Source organism: Esox lucius, chromosome 10 (assembly GCF_011004845.1).
Source record: "Esox lucius isolate fEsoLuc1 chromosome 10, fEsoLuc1.pri, whole genome shotgun sequence".
In the NCBI taxonomy this organism is placed as follows: Eukaryota; Metazoa; Chordata; class Actinopteri; order Esociformes; family Esocidae; genus Esox; species Esox lucius.
The window spans coordinates 7,379,725-7,396,979 of NC_047578.1; the positions used below are offsets into that span (position 1 = coordinate 7,379,725).

At 45.2% G+C, this 17,255-nt stretch overlaps 1 protein-coding gene across 3 annotated transcripts in view; it reads right to left on the reverse strand.

Annotated features, from left to right (window-relative positions):
- Nucleotides 1-2,956: 2,956 nt before the first annotated feature.
- Nucleotides 2,957-17,255, reverse strand: part of trps1 (trichorhinophalangeal syndrome I) — a 118,464-nt gene continuing 104,165 nt past the window's right edge. For all 3 annotated transcript variants that reach the window (XM_013135602.4, XM_013135604.4, XM_013135603.4), the window contains exons 6-7: nt 11,374-11,496; nt 2,957-4,941 (exon numbers count right to left, since the gene is read on the reverse strand). In XM_013135602.4, coding sequence (XP_012991056.2) covers nt 3,688-4,941; nt 11,374-11,496 — 1,377 coding nt within the window. In that variant the 3' untranslated portion in view covers nt 2,957-3,687. The remainder of the gene's footprint in view (nt 4,942-11,373; nt 11,497-17,255) is intronic.

The following is a 17,255-nucleotide window of genomic DNA, read 5'->3' on the forward strand; positions in this document are numbered from 1 at the left end:
CGAAGATTATTACTTGATCAAATTTTGTTGATTTCATGTTGGACTTGCCTTTCTACCTAGCAGGTCAAATAACACAAAATCATATTCAATTAATATAACATTTGGTGACATTTTATTTAGGTGATTTTTCCTTGTTCCGGTCCTCACTTGACCTCATTTGCGTGACTTGTAGGAGGGTTACAGCCAGGGAGAGAAATGAATCTAGCCCGCTAGCTCCAGGCTAGTACCTTTCTGAATCTGCTAGGAGGACATTTCCTTTACTGGCCCACCTGCTAGTGAAAGTGTATTTTAAAACATAGCATTACACAGATTTTGGACCTAAACAGGTGGTGGTCAAAAAGCCCACCCGGCCAGGGCTCCTAACCAACAGGTGAGGTGACTATATTTTAAGTGCTGACCCTGGAAAAGCTTGACCCCCACAAAAACTAAGTTGTCTCTGGCTATTAGAATACCGGTGCCCAGGAAATGCGCGAGTCTCGTTAACAAGTTTTACAAGATTCTGCGATGTGTGTGTGTGTGGTCGTGTGTTTCAATGCTACAGAGTGTTGGTCTGTCGTTGTGACTTGTCCAGGTCATGTGCAGGGAGGCCTTTTTGGAACAGATAGTGACCCTAGCTGGCCCCAGAGCAGGGCCTGGGGTTGACTTAGTGTAGGTCCCTAGACCCTGAAAGTGGAAGATAATTAGACACATTTCCAATAAGGACAGGATTAAAACACCAGGGTGAGAGAGGCTATGGAGGTCATAGGTTCCATTTAGCATGTGGTACAATACAATCCCTCATGCATGACCCTGGTCTAGTTCTTAGCTTGGTTCATTGGTTTCAAGGTGATCTGCAGCTCCTGGAATTGAACAAGAAGAATCAATAGAGAGGGTATGGTCTGATTGTCCAGCCTAATTTCTAAAAGCAAAGTCAAGAAAATTGTGTAGAAGACATTGATACTCTTGCTACATCTATATTAAAAGCAGTTCATGAAGAGTGTCACATAAGAAAGAATATGTGGTTGCAGAAGATGCTTTGTTATTACTTTATTATTAATTATTATTATCATTATTATTCAAGTTTAGATGTAACAGACATCTTTGCCATCTTTGTTGAATTTTTTGCATGTAAAATCTACAACACAAAAACATAAAGGTGGCAGCAGAAAAAGGAACATAAAGAAACAAATAATCTAAACCCATCTTCTATGCAACAAAAGTGTAAAAACAAGAAAAAAAACATTCTAAAAAATATGGTTAAAACATTTACAGAAACATTTGCCTTTTCTGCCATGTCCCTGTGCACACTGGCATACTGGCTTCTTCTTTGCACTGATACTCTTGGCTGTCCATGGTGTTTCTTCGTCGTGGGCCTGGAAACGAGGCCTTAATAGGCATGGTCACTTTTTGCAGTACCTGTGTATAGCATGCTAATAATACATTTATCATTTTCCACTTCCTTGGCAATAAAACGGAATAACTGAAGTGCAAGCGTTAACATATTTCAAATTAAAACTTTGCAAATTGAACACAAAAACAAAAGTAGTTCCTTGTTATTTGATATCATATGATAAATGCTCCTGTGAAATTATTTTATTATTATTATTATTATAGTTTGTTTTTTTTTGCAGTAAAGCAGCTTTGTAAGGCTGAGTTCATCACTACAACGCGCAAATCCTCACCTTGCGAATCCCAGGCAGACTCTTGTTTCATTTTCCGCTGCTCATGTATAAATAAAGTAACTGTATTTATCTGAGGATGGACAGTTTATTTTGAAGTTGTGTTAAATTTCTTGCAGTAGCAATGTGAATCAAAGGTAGAAGTACACGCAAAAATGAAAGAGAATGAAACAGACAGCGTGAGAGAGAGAGAGAGAGCGAGAGAGAGAGAGAAAGAGAGAAAGTGGGAGAGAAAATGTAATGAACTCCCACTGTGGCAAAGACAGCAGGAATCTGAGGCTTTTTGAGGTGAAACACGTCGTCTACCTGCAATACAAAAAAAGCCTAATAGAGGGATAATGTAACTGTGTGGAAGTCGAATGTGTTGTGTCTCGAAAATGGTATTAATCCATCCACAAACTGTCAAATACTTGGAGTACAAAGCTGTAATCTAGATAAGGTGTTACACTGCAGCTAATCTGATGAAAAAAAAAGCATTCAACATTGTTAATATTCAATAACTTCTTTCTGTCAAAAGGCACCTGTCCATGGAACAAGTAGGAATTCATGCTTTGTTCAAATACAGTCCTAAACGATAAGACGTACTAAAAACCAAATATTAGAGTATTATATCAAATTCAACAGAATAGAGATACAAAAATGGGCCTATAGTCTGTACAAATACCTGGACAGTAAAACCTACATAATGATGCTCAAAGCTATAATTCTCACAGAACACGACTGATGAACAAGCTGTATCAGAATCTCTTGAAAAATAAAGGATAGAAAAACTCATTCAGAGCATTTTGTATAGACTATAGCCTTACAATGTGTAGGAGGAACATAGCAATAAAGTAATACATGGTATGGATGGAATGGATGGTGCTTCTCTGTGGCATTCAAATTAACAGAAAAATACTTTCACTCCATTTCATCTCCTAATCAACCTTTTGACAAAAGGCCTCTGTTTTTCCATCTATTGTCCTGTCCTCATAAGACAGAAATACTCAGAACTGCAGGCATTTTGCTTCATTACCTTGTTTGCTACATTTGCAAATGTAAACAGTTTTGCAGAGCCAAGCTTCTGGCCCTTCATTCAAATGCAAAGTCAATGTTGCATATCGACATACCAGGTAGAAAATACTTTGCACATTTCAGGCACTGATATTATGAACTTAGAAAAAAAAAAAAAAAATGTCAATTTTTTTATTGTTTACTTCCTTCCCAAATGTCTTTAGTGATATAGGGTGTGTATCCTAGCAACTAAGGCAGCAGCTTACAATGTCCACCCCCCCCCCCCCCCCCAACCTCACCCACCCCAAAAACAATAATCAAAATTAACGGCACCCATAACTATTATACATTAAAACATAAGACACTCAGTTGGATGTTAAGCGGAGGCCAATGTGACTGAAACCACCGCCGGCTCTTTCTGTCTCAGTCACACACGTTCCCTGAGGACGTTCATTTGAGGACCATCCAATCCCTTGCCATCTCTCCAACTCCTCCACCATGGATGAGATTATGAGACCACCAACGGCTTTCGAACTCAACATTTTACATATCAATTCACACATCCTCATTGCGTGCAGAGCACTGAACCAACCAGGTAAGAGAACATTGACGAGTAGAACAACCAACACTGCGTAACAAACATCCCAAAAACATGTGCAGATATATTATGTTGTTCGCTGAAATGCCTTGTCATAGTAACAATTCTGAATAAAAAAATAAACAATGGCAATAAAAAACAAAGACAAGCGGCTACTTATAGTACCATTTTCTTCAAAAGCATCAACCTTAAAAAAAAAAAAAAGAAGAAAAAAAGCAAACAGCAAATCGCTTTTTCTGTATTACGTCCGATATAAATGTTTAGATTATATTAGTTCCCTACACAGGCTTGTGGAGGCACAGAAGCTATCATGGCACGATTAGCAAAACATTTTCTTCCCATTCAATCATTACAGTACGGTGCTTTTTGTCCGCTGAGTATCTTTTGATCTTTTTCATACTGCTATGCTTGTGCTAGAAGTCTGTGGCGCACCAGAAATCACACGCAGTTCGCCGAACCGTCGGCCCCAGTGTCGGCCGCGGCGTGGGCCTCGGCGGCAGGACGGTGGAGCCCTCTCTGTATGTGCGTGGTGAAGTCATACTTGTCGGCGCAGGCGTGTAGACAGATGCTACACTGGAAAGGCCCTCCATCGGCATGGCAGCTCATGTGCAGAGCGTACATGACCTCGTCCAGGAACACGATGCCACAGTGGGCGCACCTACTGGTCAGCTCGTCCTGAGTGCCCTGGTCCACGCGGGCCAGCTTGGCCGGGGCGACAGGGGGAGGAGGCGCTGGCCGGAGTGTCCCCTCGTCTACCGTCTCCTCCTCCTCCTCCTCCTCCTCTCCTCCGTCCTGCTGCCCGGCTTGGTCGGTCTCCCCCGGGGCCGCGGGGTGGGCCCGCCTGTCGGCGCTACTACTCCGCTCCTTGGTGGCGGCGGCTGGGGAGCCGTTGGCGGTGGGGCCCGGTTTGGAATGTTTGATAGCCAGGTCGAGAGGAATGTCGCTCTCTGGGCCGGCGAGGGCTGGCGGAGGGAAATGTGGGGGATGAATGAATGTTGGGTAAGGCACAAAGCTTTGGCAAGGGTTTGGCATGTGGCCTAGGTAGTGTGGGTTGCCCGGCACAGACATCTTGTACTTAGTCCAGAAGCGAAGCCAGTCGGCCTCGTTCTGCAGGTCGTTGTGGATGAAGGGCAGGCTGAAGAATGGGTACTGGTACTTCTCGATGGGGCTGCCCGGTGGCGAGTAACTGGCCTGCTTGGAGGGACGCATGTACTTCTCGATGGGGCTGCCCCTCTCGGAGGCGGAGCCGCCCTTCCCTTCCGAGCCTGTGTGCTGAACCCCGGCTGACCCCACCCCGTTGCCCTCTGCCCCGCCCTCCGCAGGGTTCTTGTTGTGCGTGTGTAAGGGAGGCATGCGCTTGTGAATCTCAAGGGTCTGGCTGACCAGGAAGGCGTGGGTAGAGCGGGGACTGGGGTGACCCTTGGCCCCCGAGGAGCTGTACGTCTCGTATTTGCCCAGGGCGTTCTGGGGCTCCGCCCCGCGCAGCATGGGCCCTCCATCCGAGCCCGGTCCATCCTCCCCCGGCCGGCGCTCCAGGGGACTGCCGTTGAGGCGCTCCTCGCTGTTGACCCGCTGCTGCTTGGACCCCACGGGGTCAGAGGGCATCGTGTCAGGATTGAGACGCTTCCGCGTGCGCCTGCGGATTATCTGCTCGCCGTTGTTCTGCTTGATGATGTTCAGTGGCCGGGGAGTCTGGTAAGAGACAAGCATTTACATGTTATTTATGTAGCAACATATACTTTGCATACTGATGTCCCTAAAATAAAAATAAAAGGTCTAAAGCACAATTGAACATCCTCCTGGACAGGAGGGAACAGCTTCTGACCAGGAACCAAATTCCAAGAACTGACAAGGTAAAAAATATGCAGTTCTGCCTCTTATCAAGACAGTTAATACAAATTGCAACCAGGTCAGTGTTAAAAATGAGAATGTGTAGCCAGTCATACATTTAAAATTCAAACATACCCAGGGACCCACTTTGGGTCTTGGCCCATGGTTTGAGAAACCCTTAAGCGTTGTGATAAAAGAGCACAGAGTAATAACAACACTAATCACAACACCTTCACTGATCTCAAAATGACTGCGACAGGACAAAAAGCATGCAGACCCTGTGGATCCCGGCATTAGTCAGCGTAGCTTAATCCTGATAGTGACAGTACCCTCTGTCCTTCACTGCTCACCACCAGACCTCCATTTCTGCCTCATGAACCCCCCCCCCCCCGCACCTTCTGCTCCCCAGTCGTGGTAGAGTCACAGCTGGCCAGACAGGAACCATGAGCCCGGCCTCCATCTAAAGCTGGCACTCAGACAGCCTTGGCCCCATAGGTATTCCGCACTGCTTATTAGAGCCCAATAAGGGGGATGTGGTCCACTGTAAATACCGAAGGACTGTCAGAGACCTGCAGATGGCTCACAAGAACACCTGAAGTTGTACTAACCCTAACCCCAGCATCAGGTACGTTGTACTAACCCTAACCCCAGCATCAGGTACGTTGTACTAACCCTAACCCCAGCATCACGTACGTTGTACTAACCCTAACCCCAGCATCAGCCAGTTGACGGCTCCATTTATTCTCCGTGGCCACGAGGCCAAGGCAGTAATCCCCGCGTTCAACGACAACAATTGCAAATTATTTTTCAAGTGTCAAGGTTACGGTAATAATGTTGTTGTAATTTATGTGTTAGCGTGTGGTATGAAGAGCCTCAAGCGTCCAATTTAGTCTGGGAATATTGTATCTTTCTCCCTTTAGGTTGGAAATTGAAGAGAGAGATGAATATTCTTGCCCTCGTTTATCACGCAGGCCTCTCCTCTTTCTGTTTCCGCGCCTCTCTTCTCCACACCATTCTGAAACGGCAACCATTGCCGGCTACAGTCAGGTGACGCCTCACACGGCGACACAGACAAGACATGTTTTCATACAAATGTTTCTCAGCTTTCCCTGGAAATCTCCCAGAAATGTCTGGCAGCCTAAACTAATGGGCACATAGAGAATGGGGTGCGCGGGTGGGATTGTGGGGGGTGCGCGGGTGGGATTGTGGGGGGTGGGGGGGGGGTGGAGAGAGAGAGAGAGAGGGAGAGGTATGGAGGGAGAGAAAAGTAGAGATGTGGAGAGAATAAACTGAGAGAATAAAAAAGAGAGATAAACAGATTGGCCTTGACTGACGCACAGGTGTGAAAGGTCCCCGAGGAGTCAGGCCCCCCCCTCCCCTTTCGCAGCACGTCCCCTGTGCTCGTCTTTCAGATAGAGAATCCGTTGACAGGTTCCTGGGGAATGGAAACCAATCATACAAATAAAAAAATAAGAGAGAGAGAGAAGGGTTCCATTGTACAGATTGATAGCAAGAAGGGAAAATGTTTTTTTTCTTCTTCCCATCCCAGTATTTTCCCTTCCTTCCCTGTTCACCACAGGATGGCTATTTAGAAACACAGAGGCCCCTAGCTAAATCCAGGTGTCCTTCTTCCAACACTCCAGCTCCATAGCAACAGCTAAGAGAGGAAAAGTTAAAAAAAAATAATATCCCAGTAATCTGTCTTTTCTATATATTTAATTTAATGCTCAGAACAGTCGTATCAGTCACACACATCTTCCATAGTTCTGTTACAACAGTTAATTCCCCATGATCGATGGAAGCTGAGGATGTTTTCTCTCCCCCCTCTTCTGCCTCTTCCTCTCTCTCCCTTTCTCTCGCTCTCTCTCTCTCCGTCCCTTTCATCCAGATGTCAGCACTGTCTGCATAAAGCAGGAGGACGAGAAGGGAGAGCTGTGGAGGATTCAGACCAGAAGAAAGAGTGCCCTCTACTGCCAGAACATTCTGGGCCCACGTAGCCATTAAGCCTCTGTCTTCATTTAGGCTCCCCTTCTACTGTCTGGTTTTCTCTCATGCACTCAAATAGGACACCACGTTCATAACGCCTGGTGTGTCTAAATAATGACTAGGGCTTGTAAGGCTCACTCTCCAACAGCGTATTAGCTAGAGACACCTTTGAAACTGTAGCATGCATTCAGGGCCAGGTTGCTGGCATACAACTATCTCTTCAACTTAAAAAAGTTAAAATATTAAACTTTTCTTGCTTATATTTAGGCGATCCCAGATATAATGCTAAAACGTGTATCGACTGTGGCGACACACATTTGCATAATTGGCATTAATTTACCCTAAAACTGTATTTCTGGAACCGTTCAAGCTAGAGAGACAAAACCAACTGTGTTTCACATGTTTAGGCTATCCCGACCTGAAATGCTTAAATGTGTTTCGTCTTTTACAAACTAAACGTGAACACGTTCATATAATTAGCGTTAAGTAACCCAATAACAGTATCTCCCTGGAATCGTTCAAACAAGATAAAACAAACCAACTTGGTTTTGCATGGTTAAGGTCACCGGCATCCTGCCACCGTCTTAACCGTTCATTATCCGTTCCATAATCAAGTCTCCTAAAGGACGTGCTATTCCCACTGGCCTCCAAGCGACTATTTATCTCCAGGACTGGTTCCCTTGCTGTGTCCAACATTTGTTTCCATACTGCTGCTCTGTCTGTCTGCACTGTCAGTGGTCCTTGGTTGCAGGGTTTCAACAGAACACTTTCATCTTACCCTGTAGACATGGAGGTCCCAAACACTACCTGCTAGTTAACTGAAAGCACAGTGTCTCAGGTCTAAATCAGTCCCTAATTAGAAGGAGATTATGAAAACCAGAAGTGTTTCAGTCCTCCAGGACCAGAAATGTCGCCCTCTGCACTAAGGTCTACACAATACGAAACCCTTGGCATCTTCAGAAAGCCCAGTACCACGGTTGAATGACTAAGATTCAATAAGCTAGCTACCTGTATTCCGTCTACACGTTCATAACGGCGTGTATGCCCAAGGGCACCCTGTTTCTTAGGAAGGGCACTAGTATGACCAGGCATCTGGGTGAAAAGCAGCACACTATTTGGGGAAAAAGTGGACGACTTGGGATGCCACCTCTCTCTGTTGTCACCGGCAGAACTTTTCATAATGAGACCTTTTTGAATGTGCCATTCATTGTTTGCTGTCAGTGTGACCAAAGCTGGAGTGCACTTTGGCAACTGTAAAAAGAGACTCATTTACATTTTAGTCATAACAGGCGCTCTCATCCACAGTAACTTACAGTAGTGAGTGCATATATTTTCATACTTTTTTCCCCGACTGCGCCGACAGGAACAAAGTAACATTGCTACTTCGCGGCGGCGACACGCACAAACATAGGATCTAGGCTCCCCGCCCGCCGCCTGTCAAGTCCTATTATTAGAAGATAAAGTCTGAGAGACATTTATTGTTGCAATGTGCTCTGGCATGAGGAGTCCAGACCTCCGTTACAAGCCAGTTTATGGGGTGCTATTATGAAAGGATTTCTGTACAGCTGATAAACGTTTTTTATTCAAAAATATAAAAATACTACTGGCCATTCCGCTGCCAAGACGCATAGGACAAGGATTGGCCGGGCCGATAAACGTGGCCGGCGGATGAACATGTCTTCATTCCTGATTAATTGTGGCCACCCAAGGACCTTCTAAAAGACAAGCGAAGTAATGTTCTGTTAAATAAGGCATTCGCAACACCGCAGCAACATCCGGGGGCAGTTCGCAGGGCGGGGGTACAAGGGGATCCGCTGAGGACAATGCGAACAAGTGCACATGTGGATCCCGTGACATGTGGAACCAGTGGTAGGGGGTAAGGAACACTAATCAGTCAAAGAAAACCATCTCTGAAAAAACAAGACGTTCGTTGAGAGGACAAGATCAGGAAGGCTGTGGACTTGGATCTCAGCTTCGTGTCCTTTATTAGCCACTGAGTCATGCATACAACCCGATGGTCCGCTGCTGTCAATTCACCAAAAACTACTGAGGACACCTGACAACTGGGCGACACATAAACAGGCATGAACAACGGGCCACTTCCTGCATACATGCCCATGTACCAACTAAGAAACGTTTGGTGCCAACTAACAAACTGTTCACTGCGCATTGTGCTAAATGAAATGGTCCCTTCCATTGTGTTCTCCCATCTCACAGAAATGTTTTAGGAAAATGCTCAGAAGCACTTCATTATACAAGAAGCACTGAAACAAGGACCCCCATAAATTGGCAAAATCTAATTTACATTTTTACTTTTATTGGTAGTTTTATTTTGGTGGTTTCCCTTGAATCATTAATACAGAACAAAATGTTTCACATGCGGGAAAAGTTCATCTCCACCAAGGCTGACGGAGGTGACTCCACAAGGCTGACGGAGGTGACTCCACAAGGCTGACGGAGGTGACTCTGACTCCACAAGGCTGACGGAGGTGACTCCACAAGGCTGACGGAGGTGACTCCACAAGGCTGACTGAGGTGACTCCACAAGGCTGACTGAGGTGACTCCACAAGGCTGACGGAGGTGACTCCACAAGGCTGACGGAGGTGACTCCACAAGGCTGACGGAGGTGACTCCACAAGGCTGACGGAGGTGACTCCACAAGGCTGACGGAGGTGACTCCACAAGGCTGACGGAGGTGACTCCACAAGGCTGACGGAGGTGACTCCACAAGGCTGCAGTAAACGACACCATCTTTTAACATCAACCTCCAGAAGGGAGGGGCTACTTACAGAAAGAAGATCCCTCTCTCTCCCCACCTCCTCTCCCTTTCAACCTGCCGCTCTCACCCCTAGCCTCCCATTCTCTTCCTCCTCTCTCTCTCTCCCCTCCCTCTACAGTCTTTCTCTCGTGACTCTCTGTCTCTCTGACTGTGGTAGGCCCCGGTTTGCAGAGCTGGAGCTGGTTTAGACCACCAGGTGGCCTGGTCAGTGAAAGGGCCTCTTGTAGTAGGGCACTCTGGACCCTCCCTCTCCCCCTCTCCCTCTCTCCCCCTCTCCCCCTCTCTGACCCAGTCGACCACACCGACTCCGGGAGCCTCCTGTGTAGACACCCCGCCACCCAGGCAGCTGGCCCAGTAGCCTCCAGGAATACACGGCTTACGGAACGCAATGCACACCGCGCCGGCAGAATCAGTGGACTCTGCCCCAGTCGTAACCGAATTACCGAGATTAAACATACACATGTTAACACGGAGCGACGCGTGGAGACAAAGGTCTCCTTGTTTCCAATGGGTAACTCCACACATGATGTCACGTATGCCCGTGTGTTTGCCCAGACACTACTCCGTTTCAAAGAGCACCGAGAAGTACATCTTGGAAGGTTCTAGCCCAGGCTGTGGCGGTTTAATCGACAGGGGGAAAAAATATTCAGTTTGCATATTGAAGAAAAATATTATGTAGTTCTGAAAGAGGAACAGAGAAGGCTTCTGAACAAAATCCAGCAGTAAAATCCCTCAATGATTGAGTACATTGACCTATTTCAGGGAAAACATGTTGAATTCTGTAACACAGTGGTGTAATCTACTTATCTCCCTAATGGATAGGTACAATGGCCATTTCTCTCCCCATTGGACAGAAACAATGCCATCCATCTCCTTATTGAATTAAACCCTAATTTAAAAGGAACATAGATACTGAGATTCAGTGAAAGTTACAAAATAAAACTGTCCATACATCCATTTTAGTCCAAAATCATTTAGCACAAATCCCAAATAGACTGATCAGACTAACCCCAACACGTTTTTTTCAACAAAGTGACAAAGGGAGAGAGAGAGAGAGAGAGAGAGAGAGAGAAAGAAAAAAAGAAAGAGGGGAGAGAGCGCGTGGGAAGTTGGGTGAAGTGATCTACAAACCTGCATGTGTGAACTTTACCCCCCCCCCCCCCCCAAATTCAGGGTCAGGTGGTTTTTAATCTGTTGGTAACTAGGGAATTTATGGCTGAGGCAAGATTACTCCCAGATCACCATTAGCTAGGCCAGAGGTGAAGGGGCATGGGCCACCTCAGGACTCCACCCTCAGGCCAGAGGAGGAGCACCAGTCACACCAGGAGGAGGTGCGGTGGACAAGCTGGAACGGCTAACCTCCTGCTACCGTTGACTGAGCAGACAATTTATTTTAGCATGTGGGCTGGTTAGGGCCACCCCACTTCCACATGCCCACACGAATGCTTGCAGGGACACACACAGAGACACACTCCTACAGAGACACACAATCGTGTGTGTTTTTTTGGAAGTCGCCCCACGGCCTTACCGAGTGGAGCTTCTGATAGAGGCCACATGCGTTGCATACATATCCCCCGTTGGCGTTCTTCCTCCACAACGAGGTCTTGGTGGTCAGGCAGTTGGCACAGAACACCCCCGAACCTCGACGTCTCTGAAAACCCAATCAGAAGACACAGAGTCAGTCGGTCAGTGAGAAAAACGGGTGGAAAAAAGGAATGTAAATAAAAAGGGGAGGGAGTTAAAAAAATAAATAAAAGTCACAGCGGAGGAACATCAAATCATTGGAGGAGGCAGGCAGGCAATCACACACATGCACAAACACACACACACACACACACACACTTCAAATTCAGCTTTAAAAACAGGGAAATAAAAATTTATTCCTCTTTAATTATAATTTTTTTACTAATCCTAACCCCAAAAACTTAACCTTAACCCTGAAACATGAGCTTAATGCTTAATGGATAACCTTTATCTAATTCTTAATCCCTATATATACATAAAGGTAAATTAGAAACTGATACATTTTCCTTTATATCAGATTTACTAAATATATATATATAAAAAAAAATACATTAATAACAAATATGCACTGACCCCTAAGTGAAGGCAATAACGTGTTAATGAATCGTTAAAGAGCACAACCTTATCAAGAGCAGAACGACGTGTGAACTTAACAAGTGGTCTTGCCTCGCATGTGATCTACAGGGCGGCCCGTCGGCTACACTAGCATTATCTAGATTAGGGGGCTTGTAAAAGCCATTTGGCCTTATAGAAACCGTGCCATTTATTTAACTTCAGACATTTTGTGTAGGGAAGCCATGTTCTCTTCCTGCCAGAAAAATACAATGCTCCTAATTGTACTCTGATACATTTAGAATGGAAAGCTTTTCCGCGGACATAATTTTGGCTCCGAGGCTAGAGAGCTTTCTTGGCAGGGAAAGGGCACTTGATTCATCGGGTGTTTCACAATGTATCACTAAAAAGTTCTGGTGAGCAGCCAGTTCCCTATAGGGTAATTTTTCCATCCAGATGCGAGAGCTATCGGAGGCCCCTCATCAGCGAAACTAATTATGATCTTGCATTTGCTGATGCCTGCTCACTCCAACATTTCACATCAGACATTAATCATACATACAAGGAAAATGAAAAGAAGTGAAAGGGAGATCAGGGTACGGTAGCCTGGTGCTGCCATAAAGAGTCAAAATGAAGACAATCACTTAATGAGTTGGAGAAAATGTTTTTACGGGGCTATCAGCGAGTCACTCTGACAATTGTCATTTTCAAGTAGGGAACATAATTCAGGCTCCACACTGCTGTGCTGTAATGACTGGGCAGGATGGACTAAATTATTCTCTCCAGGCCAAACTCTCTCAAGAGGCACTGAAACACCAATATTGTGACCTCCAGTTGAAACATTTCGCCATTCATTATACTAAGGGTGAGTGTGAAAGTAAAAGTAAACCACAATCACAAAATAATGCCAAATTCTAATCTAACATTGACTAAAAAACGATTGGCTGTTGTTTGACCAGGCAAATTGAAAACAAACTTTTTTCATAGTGATTTACCAAAGGAGTAAACGCGATCTTACACATCATCAAATTCACCATATTGTACACATTCCAGTGCACAACATATCATATTCAAACTGAATGACTTGGAAAAATTGCTGAAATGTTTCTGGGGATCCATTTTGGTTTATGAGGCTGAAATGACACAAACTTTCTGTCATAATTACTTACAAATAATGCTCCAATCTATAATAAGGATCAATGTGTAGGCTAGGACCTCAGAAGACTTCTGGAAATAGCGGGGAACAGCCTTCCCAGGATACCGGCACCTTCCCTCAGAGCTTTTATGTGGTTGCCACATGGCCGGAATGACAAGTATGACATGATTGATTGATTTATTCTTTCCTATCCTGTTCTAGCATTACAAGGCAAACACGCTGTCCATCATCATTGCTCTGTTTTTCTCCCTCCACCGAGCACAAGTCCAGGACCAAGACTCGGCCAAATTACTCCCACGTGTTGCCTAGAGTCACAGACACTTCAAACAGCTGGCGAGCATAAATGTTTACAGGTTGAACACGGCTTGAGCTGATAGCGGTCCACAACGTGGATATCATTCACCCTTGCCTACGGAAGAGCTGGGCTTGGACCAACAAAGTTAGGACTTGTGGATGGTGAACTGACTAGACCTGTGCCAACAGCCAGGTTTCGCCATTTGGCGACGTACAACAGAGGATTTTTTTTTTTATAATACCCATGGATGACCAGTCGCTCAGAGGAATGCCGCGACACAGTTCTTGTTCTGAGAGGCAAGACTATGACTTTATTCAGCGGGCATAGCAGGAAGCGGTGTAGCTCAGCCCTGTGTGATCTGATGTGGCATTTCACACGCGGCAGAGCACAGCTAACCAGCAATTAATAATAACCTACAACAGAGGATTGCTGAACAGTAATCAATAGGGCAAGCGAAGAGATCCACTGAATCAAACAGAAACCTGTGTCATGCATAAATTATAGGAAGAGAAGCTGCAACCAGGGTGTTGTGGCGTAGTCCCCTTACAGTATTGCATACTGACATTTCATGATCCAGATATACCCACAGGATCCCCCCAATTTCATGCCAAAGTGCATCTATTTTTGACCAATTTCCCCGAATCCATTTTATCGGAGCGGTTCCAGGGTTTGTGACTGAGTTAAACAGAAACCATTCAACACTAACAGTTCAGTTAAAAAAACCTTGATAGTTAGAGGTTAGGGCCAGTGTTTTGGAATGCGTAAAAAGAAAGTAGATGTAAAACAACACTATTTAAGATCCAAGCAGGTAAACGCCTCACAATGAAATTGTCAATGGCCACGGACCGAGTTAAGTGGATGAACGTTAGAGTTTGCCACGCAGAGCATGAGAACCGGCCTAGACACACAGTACCAGGGAGTTCTTTAAAGAACAGAAAATTGCCTTTGAAATAGATACATCTTGCAGCCAGAATATGTTGAGCAAATACCGGTTCTGGCCTATCGGAGGTTCCAGGTGTGCAGTCAGACTAGCATGTAGACAAACGTTCATGGAAGATGAACTACCACGGCGGTTTTGACTAATCACACCCAATCCAGACTGGTTAGCAGCCCTGCTGGCCGTCACGGTCCGCTATGTTGGTCGGTGACTGTGTAGGTCTGTGCGGGCGGGCATGCATTTGTGCACATCCAAATGGACGCAGGTTTGCGGCAATCGCACGCAACACGCACGCATCGTTGTGCGTGTGTGGATGCGCACGCGCGTGTGTGTGTGTGCGCGCGCGAGTGTTTGTCGGGAGGGCTTTCTCCCCAGTAAGTTCAAGTGTCAATTACACAGGAAAAGCAACAGAGTCCATGCCTGTCAAATGGCTCACAGTCCCAGACTTCCTTTTCAATTATCAGCTCGGCCTGCTCTGCCATGTGTAAACCAAGGCATGCCTAGCCGTGCCAGGTTCAACTCCCCCACCACATGCCAGTTTCAACCCTCCCCAAAAAGACATATACAAAATCAGGCTGTCTCGCTGACTTTGGCAGACCCCCCCCCCTCGAGATCTGCCAAAGTCAGCGAGACAGCTTGGTATAACAAAAAAGAAAAAAGCTCTGATGTCTTTCTTTTATATGTGTGTTTTTTGTCATTCCTGTCACGTGGCGCGACGGCTCTGTTTCCACACAGACGCATTGTTTTTTGCCAGGGAGCTACCGGGAAAGTGGTCCCTGCTGACCTGCCTCAGTTGATCACAGGATCTGGTCCTCAAACTGATGCCATTGTCTAGGATCTGACAGCCACCAGGTGTACCACTTCATGCTTCACAGAAGCTATGGATACCACTATTGCTGGTGCTGGGATATAGGTGGTGGTGTTGTTGGGATATGGGTGGTGGTGTTGCTGGCATATGGGTGGTGGTGGTGCTGCTGGAATATGGGTGGCGGTGGTGCTGCTGGAACATGGGTGGTGGTGGTGCTGCCGGAACATGGGTGGTGGTGTTGCTGGGATATGGGTGGTCGTGGTGGTGCTGCTGCTGGGATATGGGTGGTGGTGCTGGGATTTGGGTGGGGGTGATATAGGACTCAGGCTGGGGTTTCAGCCTTTTGGGAATGAGCCTCCATCATTAAAATCTGAAGAAATTGTGAGTTTGGCAAAAACACAAACAAAAGACCAAAATGGAATCCTACTAATTGAACCAATGCTGCTTCAATAACATATTTAATAATTTAAAAAATCCAATGGACCCAGGTGAATAACTCTGACAGCGTTGTACACTGTTGGTAGGTGTAATATACTGCATTCTGTTTGTGTGTGATTTATTATTAATGCCTTCTGTTCAGTCTGCGTGCCTAGAGATACCTCCCACTCTATCCGTGCTCCCGGTGAGAGGAATGCTGGGTAATTAGACCTGGGATTGTAATCACATGTATTTATTCACTGGGTCTGTTCCCACCTCACTTCCAGGTGAGCTGAGTGGGAGGAGACCTTTCACCCGCTGCCCACCACTTCATCAAGATTTGACAGGAAGGAAGAAACTCCACTTCGATTTAGTTAAATTACTCCGAAAAGTTAATTACAGTTACAGCACAAACAAAATGAAATGTCAGTTATATTAGAAACAAATGATAATTAGTTATTATTTTAGAACCAAAAGGTTAATTTAAGTTACTAGTCAGTAGTAGCTTAACAAACTTGAAAAACATGCTAATTGCAGATACACAAATAAGGTTACCTAATATCAGCCAAAAACATGAAATGAGTGTTTCAAAGTTATCACTTATGAATAATGTTAAAATAAAAAAAATAAACTATGGAAATCCATCTTTCGAGGCATGAAAATATGAACTAGTAATTTGCCCACGACACCTCCCAACTGGGTTCTAGTTAAATAAATAGCTTTGAGACCATGCTCATAGGAAGAAGTACAGTCAAACACATCAGAGAAGAGAATCATGGTGATCACACACGAAGCTAACATCTAAATTATTTAAGAAAATACACAGATTCTTACAATGGTCGAGGGCGGCAAAGAGAAAGTGACAGAGAGTGTGAGCCGGCTTGTGGTCTAAAATAAGTGGCTATAAACAAAGCCCTTGAAATTAAATTACATTTAATTCACTTAAGTTATCTGCAGGAGCACTTACTTTAAATAAACAATTATTTAATCAGCTGCGGCGAAATTAGGTGAACCCCTCTTGACAATTTCAATTTATGAAATCCTGCGTCAACATTTTGGGCTTGGCTGCTAGCATCTCGATGCCTTCGGCGGAACATCTGGTTACAATTCCAGACATATCGAACCATCAAGTCGTATCTGGCTAGGAGGTTACTCCGGGTTTACGCAAATCCAGTGTCTCTCGCTAAATTGCTTCCCTAATTGTATAATTCGGTTGGAGTTTAATAAATTAGGTTTAATTCATTCCTGCAAGATGTATTCCTCTCCAGAATCTAAAAAGAGAAGCATGGGAGGTCACTGGGCACGGCAATAGAAGAAAGACACCGGGAATCCACTTTTCCTTGACATTCTCCAATTTGCTGCTAGAACACACACACACACACACACACACAAAGTACTGTGGCATGGCTGAGATCACACTTTATTATAGTGCGATGGGAGCCAGTGCGACTGAAAGTTCAGCAAGTGCCCCTTCAGAAAACCTTCTGACACAAAATTAAAGGGAGACTAACGTTAAATCAGTCTGAAACACGAAAACCAGACATTTGCTTTTTCTGAGCTTATTCCTATTTCTCTATTTTCCCCCTAATGCACATTGGTGATCTCACGCCGTGGTCTCCATCCCCAGTCCTTTAATGAGAAATGCAGCTTGATAACAGATGTATTAGCTAGAAAACCCCAGAATAAAGAACATTCACAGCCCTTTCATGTTAAACTCTCCA